This window comes from Rhea pennata, chromosome 4, assembly GCF_028389875.1.
Source record: "Rhea pennata isolate bPtePen1 chromosome 4, bPtePen1.pri, whole genome shotgun sequence".
NCBI classification, from domain to species: domain Eukaryota; kingdom Metazoa; phylum Chordata; class Aves; order Rheiformes; family Rheidae; genus Rhea; species Rhea pennata.
The window spans coordinates 71,264,149-71,277,046 of record NC_084666.1 but is presented as its reverse complement, the minus strand read 5'-3'; the positions used below and the strand labels follow the sequence as shown (position 1 = coordinate 71,277,046).

At 46.2% G+C, this 12,898-nt stretch overlaps 1 protein-coding gene across 1 annotated transcript in view; it reads left to right on the top strand.

The window, feature by feature from the left end:
- The window catches only part of FRAS1 (Fraser extracellular matrix complex subunit 1), a 179,668-nt gene that overhangs the window by 155,871 nt on the left and 10,899 nt on the right, over window positions 1-12,898 (top strand). Inside the window, exons 52-65 of the mRNA XM_062574968.1 lie at window positions 387-546; window positions 1,115-1,277; window positions 2,023-2,269; window positions 3,274-3,618; window positions 3,914-4,074; window positions 4,721-4,868; window positions 5,933-6,138; window positions 6,608-6,764; window positions 7,475-7,675; window positions 9,021-9,208; window positions 9,391-9,666; window positions 10,727-10,959; window positions 11,363-11,523; window positions 12,024-12,238. Coding sequence (XP_062430952.1) covers window positions 387-546; window positions 1,115-1,277; window positions 2,023-2,269; window positions 3,274-3,618; window positions 3,914-4,074; window positions 4,721-4,868; window positions 5,933-6,138; window positions 6,608-6,764; window positions 7,475-7,675; window positions 9,021-9,208; window positions 9,391-9,666; window positions 10,727-10,959; window positions 11,363-11,523; window positions 12,024-12,238 — 2,861 coding nt within the window. The remainder of the gene's footprint in view (window positions 1-386; window positions 547-1,114; window positions 1,278-2,022; window positions 2,270-3,273; window positions 3,619-3,913; window positions 4,075-4,720; window positions 4,869-5,932; window positions 6,139-6,607; window positions 6,765-7,474; window positions 7,676-9,020; window positions 9,209-9,390; window positions 9,667-10,726; window positions 10,960-11,362; window positions 11,524-12,023; window positions 12,239-12,898) is intronic.

Below are 12,898 nucleotides of genomic sequence, written 5' to 3'. Positions count from 1 at the left end.
TACACTGCAAGAAAATCAGAGATCCCTGAACATCTCTGCAGGGAAAAGGAGCCCCATTAGACATATGAGCTTATGGACTAGAGCTGAAATATATACTGCTTAGCAAGTTCAGATTCCATATGTTTGACCAAAGCTACTTTAAATTTACTTCATTTTTAAACATGAACCATTACAGATAAAGATTAGGCAAAGGAATAATCTGTCACAGCTTGCAGGCTGGCTTCTGTCAGAGATAAGACTGTGCGAGTAAGAGAAGCTCTAGCAGCATGAAGGTCATGTACAGGACCCAAGCCATGCAGCTGTGTGTGTGCATGCATGTGCACTGCTTATTTGTAAAACTGCGGTTGAATTTCTGAGTTGGCTCACTGGACATCTCCTCCTGGCAGAGGATGTGAACCACGGCCTCATTCGATACGTGATGCATGAGGAGAAGGTTCAGGAGAGTGTGGACAGCTTTCAGTTCCTAGTGAAGGACAGCAAGCCTAATGTGGTCAGTGGCAATGTCTTCCATATCCAGTGGTCTCTCATCAGCTTTACATACACCAGGTAAATGACATGGAGTTTACAGTATGGTTCACACAGAGATGCTCTTATTAAGAGCAAAGCAGATTGAGCTCTGTAATATGTGATGGACCTGCAGCATGCAATCAAATTTCTGGGACAGTTACCATCGTTTATGATCATTTCACTTGTATGCCATAAAGACTTGAGGTCTCACTGCCATGCGCTGTAATTCCACACGACAGTCCCACTATTGATTCCTAGATGGTGGAGGAGCCAAGAGCAGCCAGTATGGAAAAGGGAATTCATGTGTGTGTCAGAGAGTAGAAGCGTTTGCGGGGTTAAACCGTGGAGCAGAGTTGCTAAACAGCTGACATCTACTCAAGTGCCTGACCTGGAGAATACCATTTGTGTCTTGGTTATAAGTGTCCCCTGGACTTTCTGTAGAGGCATCAGTCAGCTTGAGTTTGTGGGGCTCAGGACCAGTATTAACACACAGGGTTTGCTTCCCAGTCTGAAATTCCTAATCGCCACATTCCCCGTAGCACATCAGTGCAATCAGCTAGTCCATTAAACAGTGTCCTGTATTTGTCCCAATTTAATATATTTTCAGCTACAATGTCAGTGAGAGTGCAGGCTCTGTGAGTGTCACCGTGCAGCGGATTGGTAACCTCAACCAGTATGCAATTGTCTTGTGCCTCACGGAGCAGGGAACGGCCACCTCCAGCGCCGGTTCACAGCCTGGAGAGCAGGACTACGTGGAGTACGCAGGACAGGTAGGTTGAGAGCGCAGGGAGAAGGAAGGGCTGGCTGTGGCACTTGCCAGCAAGCCTGGAACAACAGTGAAGGCAGGAGGGCAGGGCCCACTGGGAAATTGGTGGAAAGTGGAGGCATAACAGATTATTAATTGCTAGAATTTTTCTCTACCCGCAGCCATTTCTTCCATTAGCGTCTGTCTTTGAACATGGACACAGGAATTTCATAAAAGACTTCACTGTCTCCTGCATATTTAAGCAGTACTTCTTATTTTTTTTAATTCAAGTAGTTTTTGTGCAATGTGTTTGTTCTCTCTCTTTGTAAAGCTTATGATGCCTATAATACTAAAGAGTCATAGCAGAACTGATAAAAACATGATGGAGACTGTCAGGTATTTCATTTCTAAAAGTCTGATTTATTTCTTTCAGAAAGGGTCTCTTTTTTTATCAGGTTTTTATATTGGCGGATACCTTTTGGGGTGGTATTTTGATAGACTACAAATGTTACAGGCTTGCGCAGGTAGGATTGCTATTCATGGTCATACAAAAGACTAAAACCATGACTGAAACCAGGAATAGGAGCCCAGACACTGTATTTGCTGCTGCCTTGCACCTTCAGTCATCCTTTATCTTGGGCTTAAGTTGTTGCATGGCACTGCTGCATGTGCAGGACATGAAGGAAAGGGGAGGCAAGAAGGACAGAAAATTTCAATCCGGGAGAACAGTGTGCCAGTGACTGCATACATTGCTGCTTTCCCCCCTCCAGGTGCAGTTTGAGGAGTGGGAGGACACCAAGGCCTGCACCATCGTCATTAATGATGATGTCGTCTTTGAGAGCACGGAGAGCTTTGCCGTGGAGCTCAGCATGCCAGCCTATGCCTTGCTGGGAAACATCACCCGGGCCACAGTCTTCATCACTGATGCCGAGGACGAGCCCACCCTGCAGTTCGACAGGAAGATGTACCGCATCAGTGAGAGTGCTGGTTTGCTCTCTGCTCCCGTTGAAAGGAAAGGTGGGTCAAGCTGGACAGAGCAACTGTCTGTGCTCCCACAAGACTCTGCGGTGTGGGAGGAGAGTGACTCTGCAAGCACTGAGCGCTGTAGGGGTGATGTGCAGAGCCTATGCCTGTTCTGCAGAGGGTGGATGGGAAGTCCTGGAGACTGTAGTCGACAGGAAGGTGAGAGGTGACAAGTGCAGGACCTGCCAGTGTCCTGTGAAGTGCCTGGGGCTGCCTAGAGTTTGACTTTAGATTTCGGACTTTATAGACAATAGAAGCAGTTTATTGAGTGTATGCTGCAGTCTTTTTTATGAATGGGATCAGTACAAAGCTACTGAGGAATCTGCAGCATATACTTTTGTCAGACTCAGGCAAAAGGCTGTTTCTGCTAGGCAAATACCTGTGACCGCCAAAACAAGTGGTATTTGCTAGGGATTTGGTTTGATATGGTTTAGGTCTTGTCTTCTTTTTTCTTTTCTTTTTTTTCTTTTTCTTTTTTCTTTCCTTTTTTTTTTTTTTTTTTTTTTTTGATCTTCGAAAGTAGTTTTATGGTGCAACTGAAATGATAGGAAACAAGATTGGGCAGATAGCTGGATTTTTTTCTTTCCCAGGTCTGTTGCAAGTCTCACCAAGCTAAAGTTCTCTGCTTTTGGACCCATTTCTCCTGCCAGTGTGAGCAGAAGCAAACCTTTGTTTCTATTTGCTGCTTCCATGTGATCTAGATACTGTGCTTTGTGCAGACCCTGTCACTGTGCTGTATATTCTCTAGTAGGCAAGCACCATTGGCTCCCAGAGAGTAGTCACCAAGAGTGCAGGTTTGATGTACACATGGAAGTCAGCCCTAAGCCTGTTTTGTGCTAGTTTAGGAGCAAGGATGGTGTTCTTTATACTCCCGCACCCCTTTTGTGAAATATGCTGCTTTTTTTTTTTTCACTATTTAAATTAATAATATCTGACTTCTCCACCAAATGGAGTAAGAGAATTTGCAGAGAGTTACAAGATTTTCTGTTGCATCTTAGGGGACAACAGCAACACTGTGTCTGCCATTTGTTACACTGTCTCCAAATCAGCCAAGGGAAGCAGCATTTATAGGCTGGAGCCTGGCTCTGACTTCAAGTCCCGGGGGATGACAGATGAGAACCGCATTGTTTTGGGGCCGGGTGTCACCATGTCGACATGTGACGTCACACTGATTGATGACAGCGAATACGAAGAAGAGGAGGAATTTGAGATTGTATTGGCTGATGCTTCCGATAATGCCCGCATTGGAAGCCTGGCTTCAGCCAGCGTCTTCATCAGTGGTCCCAATGACGCCTCTACTGTGTTCCTGGGAAATGCTACTTTCACCGTCAGTGAGGCTGCAGGTGAAGAACAGAAGAATGTGTGGGGTGCTTACCGGGAATGCACGTTTTCACCACAGTGAGGCATCAGAAAGAGCAGTCTAGTGCACTGCAGGAGATCGTAAAAGATTTTTGGCGAGTTTCTGTTCTTTCCTCTGCCCCTGAGGGAGGACTGGGAGTTATTCACTGCAACGGTCCATGCTCAGTGCAGGGGCAGTGATGACAGGAGAAGGGCACACCAAAGGGGGGAGAGGAGGCGGTTTTGTGGTGTCTGACTGGTTTCTAATCTTATTTCTCATGTATGCAACTGATGATACAGGAAACATTGAAATTCCAGTCCTGCGACAGGGACCTGATCTTTCCATCCCCATCTCTGTGTGGTGCGCCACTCGGACATCAGACCCTCCATCTGCCAGCCCAGGAATTGACTATATCCCCAGCTCCAGGAAAATAGAGTTCAGGCCAGGGAGGACAGAAGAGGTAAGGAGCCTCTTCAGTCACTCATGAGTCTGCTCAGTCAGTTGACACTGAATAACTCAGCATTGGTTAGATGTTTGACAACAGATCTTGAAAGACGTTGTTCCTCCTCCTTTCGAGAGGCTTGAACAGTGGATTTTTAAGGGATTATTTATCAATGGATTCTTGACTTCTGGTCTATGTTTGGGTATCTCAAACCACCCATGCGTTTAATAGTCTTTCTGTGTTCCTAAACATGAGAGATGAGGATAGGAAGTGCTGTACAAGGAGAGGGTGCAGAAAGGAAGCTGAGGGTTAATGCATGATTACTGTCTGCCAGGTATTTCTGCTTGTTAACAACCTCAGTGGGGGTGAGGTGCTTGGACGGTATGTGAGAAGGGTTAATGAATCTCTCAGGCACAGATCCGCGTCAGGTCAGTGCTCTATCCAGATTCACTGAAAACATCTCTCCCAGCGTAAAAGTGGCTGCCTCTTCTGCGAAGTGATGTGCCTAGATCTAGAACATTGTTTCCAGAAGAACAGTCATTGGTTAATGAATGCAGAAAAAGACTGAATGGGATACCCAAATGTGAATGCCAGGAATCTCTGCCTTTTCACAGAGTGACGAGAGATTGCATCTCTAAAAGTGGGATTTCTGCTTTCCTTTTAGTCCTGCACTCTGACGATCCTGGACGATGCTCAGTACCCGGTGATAGAAGGACTGGAGACATTTGTTGTATATCTCAGTTCACCCCATGGAGCTGAGTTGAAAAAGCCTTTCCAAGCAATAGTGGCCATTAATGACATCTTCCAGGATGGTAAGCTATCCATGGCAACTCTGTCTAGTCCATCCTAGTCTCATCTTCAGCACTTCTGCACAGCAGGAGACTTGTTCAAGTAAAGTTACTCCTAGGGTGGATTTAGCCTATGGTTTGGGGATCCTCCCGTTCCATTTCGCTACCCTGTTCTTTCCATGCATCACTGTCCACAAAAGCACAGAGTCTTTGAAAGTGCAGAATAAATTGTCCAGTAGGATTCCTTTGCTTTCAGGCAGGCTTTGTCTCCTCTGCTCAGTCCTCATTCGTGCTGTCTCTGAGCCAAAGTCCCCCCTGTTGTGTGAGAATATTTCAGGATATGTTTCCTTTCCCTTGAGTTTTAATGTCTCTCGTGTTTGCTTGCCTGAGGAAAGCACCATCTGCATAATTTAATTCTGTAGTAGACTATAATCATTTCTGCCTTTGTATCTTCTGTTGCGATCTGCTTTCCTTGCTGCAAACCATTTATTTTATGTCTGTCCATAGACAGCAGCTTAATGATTTGAGACGAAGGAATTATTTTCAGTACTGAGTTCTCATGTAATCCCTCCCTGACATGCCTTACAAACACACCACTTCCAGGCCTGTCTTGTTCTCCAGCATACTGGAGCAGCACCAAAATGTTGGGGAAGAAAACAGTTTCAGCAGCCTTTGGAGTAGGTGACTAACAGGTGATTAAGAAAGATACTGTATCGTTTTTGAAGGACAGCAGAGTTGGGGGCAGGTTTAGCTCAGTTGGTTAGAGCGTGGTGCTGCTAATGCTGAGGTCATGGGTTCAATCCCCATATGTGGCTATGCTGAAGTTTGGACTAGATGAGCTCCAGAGGTCCCTTCCAACCTTACCATTCTATGAATCTATGACTCTAGGAGTCCTGTTGTCCGTGGAGGGCAATTAAGGTCACTGGTTTGTTAAAACCAAATCCTTTGCTAAGGCGCAGTGAAACTGTCATTTCATTCTCTGGCTGTCAGACTCCCTACAGCAGTTCTCCAAGAGTTTATGTGCCTCCATTAGCTCCTGTCTCTCTTGGGGGAGCTCATTGCTGCTTGACTCTTATTGCCTTCTGCAGTACCCAGTATGCAGTTCAGCAAGGATGTGTTCATGGTGAAGGAGAAGGAGGGTGTCCTGCACATCCCCGTCTTCCGCACAGGGGACCTGAGCTATGAGTCTTCTGTCAGGTGCTACACCCAGAGCCAGACAGCAGTGGTCATGGAGGACTTTGCAGAAAGGAGAGATGCAGAGGAGTCCCGCATCACTTTTTTGAAAGGGGAGAAGGTAAGTTGAACTGATCTTAAAGGGAGAATGAAGAGCGATGGATGAGAGAGTTTCAGATCTCCTCATTGACTCTCTGATTTCAGAGGCGTTTTGCAGAGCTGCTTCCACAAACACTTAAAGTCACAAATCCTCTGGTTCTGGATATATGACAGGACTCTGGAGAGAGTCTTTGTTCATTACGAGACTGGTTAAAACATCAAAAACAAATCCTCTGTGTCAGTAGGACTAAGGACTTTTGTGGCAAGGAGCTGTTGGTTTGTGGAAGTAGATGTGTTCACTGCTGTATCTCATCATGTTGTTTTTTCTGTGCTGTTTTTTCCACCCTGAAGAAATAGCCTTAAAAATAGAAGAGTGCTTCTTCCAGGGTTAACAATACTCAGATAATAAACACTAGATGGAGAGGAGCAGTCTGGCCTTCTGGTGGGTTCAGGGGATTTATGACCGTTTCCTGTTTTCTCCTCCTTGTTAGTTAAAGAACTGCACTGTTTACATCAGTGATGATTCTGCCTTTGAACCAGAAGAGCAGTTTCGGGTCTATCTTGGTAGCCCACTTGGAAACCACTGGAGTGGAGCTAGGATTGGGAAGATGGATATGGCAACTGTAACTGTCACCAATGATGAAGATGGTAAGTGAGAAGACACAAAAAGGATGTAGAAGCTGTAGTGCAGGATGCAGTTCCAAGTAGTCAGCGCAATCTCATCAACAGTTTTGAGTTTCAGTCAGTACACAAGAAATGCCTTCGGTCACATTATCACAGCTTTGGTTTGTTGGATTCATTCTCACAGAAATACTGTGCTGGAGACCCACCGATCTATGAGCAAGACAATCATGAGGTCGTCCGTGCGGGGGCTTTGTGCACTGGTCATGGTATTACAGGAGGGATTGAATAGCAGGGGCTTGCATACACCCATTTGTCCCATTTCCCGTTGCCCTGCAGTCGCTCAGGAAGCCACTGTGCTTCCTCTGGGAGCTGTTGTATTCCCTTTGCAGTGCCACAGCCTGGAGAGGTTTGTGGGGAGAAAGGGGAATGGTAGGTCCTTGCAGTGTGACTAGGAATGGGATCCATGTCTCCATCACATCTCATGGAGCAGGGACATGTGCTTCAGCGGGAGGCAGGGGACAGAGGAGTTAATGTGCTTTCTTCTGTAGCCTAGTTCATACTGAAATGTTACAGCTGCAGTTTTGGCCCTTGCTTTGAGGAGCCCCTGGCTCTGAAGAGGTGCAGATGTGCTCTAAAAGGAGCTTACTGCAGATTCTGAAGGGGAATGTACTTCATCTGTAAACCATCAGCTGTGGTGCCGACCTGGGGCTTTTTCTTCGCTGCTGTTTCTTTAGCACCCACCATTGAGTTTGAAGAAGCTTCCTATCAAGTGCGGGAACCCCCTGGCCCAGAGGGTGTTGCTGTTTTAAATATCAAGGTGGTCCGGAGAGGGGATCAGAACAGGACCTCAAAAGTCCGCTGTAGCACCCGTGATGGCTCAGCTCAGGCTGGAGTGGATTACTACCCCAAGAGTCGAGTGCTCAAATTCAGCCCAGGTAAAGGATCCTTGGAGGGGAGGTTTGAGGTGGTGATGTGACCAGTGATGTTTTATGCATGTGGGAAAGGAACAATGAAGAGAAATATTCAGGAGACTTGGAAAAACTCACTTTTTGCATGAGGCTTATGACATCGACATAGGTCTAACTGCTCCTGGGGGGGTGGATGCATTAACTATAAGAAGGTTGTACAAATCCCTTAGATGTATTTTTGATTTGAGGTTTGTTCTCAGTCTTAGCACATTCTTTGTGGAAGAAAACATTATGCAATTCTCCAGTGTGTTACAAGTGGATTGCAAGATTTTTCCCCTTTCTGTGTGTTAGGCATGTGTTTTTGCCTCTCCCCCTCGCCCTGTCTAATCATTCTCAGCTCAAACCTCCCACTATAATGGCTTCTGTTCTGAGCACAAGCTTCTCAGAAGAGGAATGAAAGCCCTAAGACAGATTTTTTTTTTTTTTTTTTTTACTGAGCAGTCTGTAATTATCTAAGAAAACAAAGATTGTTGAGACTGTCTGCTCACAGGGATTCATGTCCCTTGAAAAGACTGGAAAGCCATCCCAAATCTTACCATGCTTTCCCTCGAGTACCATTCTTCATCCCTTTACAGTGCCTGTGCCAGTTGAGAAGGGTCTTACTTTTTTCCTTTGGAGTGTTTTTTCTGAATTCTTGGTAGTATTTTTTAAATATACTGCATAAGGCCCTACCATGTGGTCATCTTTAAAGTAAGTGCAACTCCCCTAGGCTGACACCCTGCACTTTGTTACAACCATAACTTTGTGATGTGAAAGGGTTGAGCTATTACAAGAAGGGTGATCGTAACACAGGAAGAAGCACTAGTGTCTGCCAGGTGCCAGTAAAGTGGTCCTCAGGGAATGTAACGCTCATAGGTTTTTCAGGATTTTTTAAGACTGCTCAGACCATGTTGCTGAGACCAAGAAGCCCTAACCAAGCAGCTCTACATACTGGCATGAGAGTTGGAGCAGAGATGCTCACAGCAGGGATGGAGTGTACTTTGGACTGTAGATTTTTATTAGCAGACAGCTAATATAAGTTAGACATGATTAATCCTGTGATGGCATCTGCTAGTAAATCTATCACCTGATCGATTGGATTAGTTGTCATACCTGGAATTTTATGCATAGAATAAATCCCTGTGAGGAAGGGAGGTCAATTATTAGTGGAAGTGAGTGGGAATAAAACCCGTAAGGTGTACTTTATCATAATGTTTCAGTTGTCATGACCTAGACAAGCTGTTCAGTATTCTGTGGAAACTTTAGAGTAACAACTGGCCCATGAATGTGATGAATTGAATTCTTTCTGTTTCTCTTACATATACTCTCACAGGTGTGAAATACATCATCTTTAAGGTGGAGATCATGTCCAATGAAGACCGGGAGTGGCATGAGTCCTTCTCGCTGGTGCTAGGTCCAGATGATCCAGTGGACGCTGTTCTTGGAGATACCAGCACTGCAATAGTGACTATTTTGGATCAAGAGGCAGCGGGGAGCCTGATTCTTCCGGCACCCCCTGTGGTAAGTTGCCCATTGCGATGAATGTGATTTAGTCCTTTGAGTACAGATTCCCCAGTGAGGTTTCTGAAATAAAATTAAGAGGTGCAGTTACGTAGCAGGCTTGGAGTGTGTGGGAAGAAGGATAGCCTTTGCTGCTCTTTCCGTGAACCCCCAGTGAATGCTGCAGTCTCACGTCTTTGCAGGTTGTCACCCTGGCTGATTATGACCATGTGGAAGGAGCTACCAAAGAGGGTGCTAAGAAATCCCCTTCCCCAGGCTATCCACTCATCTGTGTCACTCCTTGTGACCCTCACTTCCCCAAGTATGTGGTCATGAAGGAACGCTGCAGTGAGGCTGGGATCAATCAGTCTTCAGTACAGTTCAGCTGGGAAGTAGCAACCCCCACGGACGGTAACGGGGCCAGGTCACCTTTTGAAACCATCACTGACAATACGCCATTCACTAGCGTCAACCATAAGGTATGTGACTATACGTACTGGCACAGCAAGGCTACAAGAGCACATGACACAAGTCAGACGAGGGCTTGTGGCAACTCGGTCAGTGAGCTGAGTGATCACTCACACGTGGAATTGGTTGCATTACTGCAGCTGATAAGTTGCGCACTTGGAAAAGTGACTGTGCCTGAGTGAGAACTCGGTATGCTGATATAACCTGTGTTACCAGGATCTGGCCGAGTGATTACCTGCTTCCTTTCCTCTCTGCTTATGGTGCAGGAGGGGCATGGCTCAGATTATGAGCCACTGTTCTTCAGGTGCTTGTTTGGCCTTGTTGCTCTATTTGTGGCCTGAGACCTCTGGATGGTTCATGCCCTGCCCCACAGACAGAATTACTCTTTTTCTGTGGGGGATTTTCCCAGGTGCTCCCAACTGTGTATGATGTCTCAGCATCTTTCAGGCATCCGGAGGTGTTTCTAGATCATGCCCGCTTGTGCAAGACCGGGGGGGGGGGGGGGGGGGGGGGAGTCTAAGCAACGCATGGTGGGTGGTGCACGCCTCAGGTATGTAGTGATTAAGATGTAAAGTCTCCTTGGACTTGGGAACTGGAATGAGGGGGCCTGTTTGGGGATTTGTTTTTTCTTCAGGCTTTGGAAAATTTAGTACTATTTTTCACTGAGCCTGCCAAAAACACTGCTTCTGTCGACTTGGGAAGTAGCTGTGAGCACTCAGACACTTTGGTAACTTTCTGGTGGCCAGGGACAGGTGGAGCTTGGCAGATTATGATATCTCAGGTTCCCTCTTCCCCTTCTTTCAGTATGTGGGCAGAGTTAGGCGGCTGTAAAGCACATGACATATCAGTGTGTCTTCTGCAGCATGGATAACAAGGCCAGTCATGCCTACATGCCAGAATGGCCAGGCAGGTGCTGTTACGTGCATGCTCCTGGTGTGCATGTGCAGGTGTGTGCCTGTCCTCTGTGCCATATCAAAGCACCAGGGCAAAGTGGTTTGGGGATGTGGTAAGATATCACTACAAAGGTGCTTTTGACTCCCATGCATGTATGTCTCTCCTCATTGCCTGCAGGTGCTGGACAGCATTTATTTCAGCCGACGGTTCCACGTGCGCTGTGTGGCCAAGGCTGTGGACAAGGCTGGCCATGTGGGGACCCCCCTGAGAAGCAACATAGTTACCATCGGGACAGACAGTGCCATTTGTCACACCCCAGTAGTAGCAGGAACGGCCCGAGGTTTCCAGGCACAGTCGTTCATTGCCACTCTGAAGTACTTGGACGTCAAACACAAGGAACATCCTAATAGGTGTGAGCTGGGAGCAGGGCGTGTGCGCGGTCTTCCTCAAAGCCCCTTGGGATTACAGGGCTGGCCTGGGCTGCAAGGAGAGTGCACGTCCGAAGCCACATCCGTCCGTGCAGCGTGCTCTCGTGAGCAGTGCAGGGTGTCCAGGGCAGCGCTCACGCTCACTTCCTCTCGCCCCACTCCACCGCAGAGGTGCTCTTCCCTGCAGGGAGTGATCTGGGAGTTGGTGGGACATTTTGAAGAGCAGATGCATAGATAAGGAAATCCAGCTGTATCTAAATACCAGACTGCCACTGCCAGGCTTACCCTGCCTATGCACTGCTTCTTTGTGGCGTAGGTTGGTGTATGAGGCTCTTGTGCCTCCCAGGGCTGCTTGTTCTGCCCTCTCATCCACTGTTTGTTCCAGGATCCACATCTCGGTGCAAATTCCTCATCAGGATGGGATGCTACCCCTCATCTCCACCCTGCCGCTGCACAATCTGCATTTCCTGCTCTCTGAGTCTATCTACAGGCACCAACATGTCTGCTCAAACCTAGTCACCATCCGAGACCTTAAAGGCATCTCAGGTAATCTTTAAAGTCAGCTATTGTTTTCTGAATCTGGGGTTTGGGGGAAGCCAGTAAAGAAATGCAGAGAGGGCTCTGTCTTCCTCTGTGTGCTTTTGATATTATGTAAAAAAAAATAATTCATCTTCCCCTGCTAACAACAGTGAGCAGAATTTCCTGACAATCAGGGTCATGTGGTCTGTGAATGCAACCTGCTTCACAGCGAGCAGGGGCTATTGCATTTCAGACTGTTCATTTTATACCCAAGTTGTTTTGCATTTTTTGAAGTTTAACCTTTAGCGAATAGGTTTGTAGTTTTGTTACTCTGTTGCTGTAATGTTTTTACCCATGAAGAGTGCTATGTATTCAATTTGACCTCTAGGATAATGGAGAGGAGCTATTAAGCTCTAGTACAATAAAAAGCACTGACATGATTTGAGAGTGAAAACAGGACCTCAGTACTTGGCTTCAAGCTGATAAAAATCTAGAGTGATAGGTTTTCTGATGTCTCTTGATTCCAGAGGCAGGATTCCTGGATGAAGTGACCCAGGACAGTATCGTTCTTGGTCCTGGGTATGACCGTCCCTACCAGTTTGACCCCACAGTGAGAGAGCCAAAGACAATCCAGCTCTACAAACATCTCAACCTGAAGAGCTGTATTTGGACTTTCAACGCTTATTATGACATGACCGAGTTAATTGACATCTGCGGAGGCTCTGTAACTGCTGACTTTCAGGTGAGACCGTGTCTGAAGCTCTTTCACCTAATCCAAATCTTTGTCCATTCTCAGGCAAAGCTCTTCCATGTGGTTATGAATATTTATTAGGTATATCTGCTCTTCTACTCTGTACAGCAGAGGCATGTTTGGTTTTTCTTTCCTCTTAGGAAAAGAAGAGCAGTACTTTGTGAAATATATCTCATTCGTTTATTTTATTTGGAGTAGGTAGGTTTCTTTCAAGAGTAAGAGCTTATAAATATACAGTGCATTTTAAAAAATATAATGGGGGTACTGGAGCTACAAAACATTCTCGTCTGTGCTGTATTCTTTAACAGTTTTGACTGCATTCTTAGCTGTGGTATATGAGCAAAGAAGGGGAGTAGAAACACATCAGTTTGTACCCCCCAGTAGTTCAGTGGAGAGAGGTCATGGGATTTTTGATGACATTTCTTAGTTTACCGACTACAAGCCAGCAACATTCTTTTGTAAAATAATGTCTTTCCCTGCTTTGGTGTGTCCCACTGCCCTCTTATGGACAGATTATACATGTACATCTTGCTCGAGGGAGTATGTCCCCTGCGTTAGATTCTTACAGTAAATTCCCAGTCAGAATGTTATGCTCAGCGTGGTGTCTTTTAATTCCTGACAATGTGGAATACTTTTTAAACTTTCCTTTTA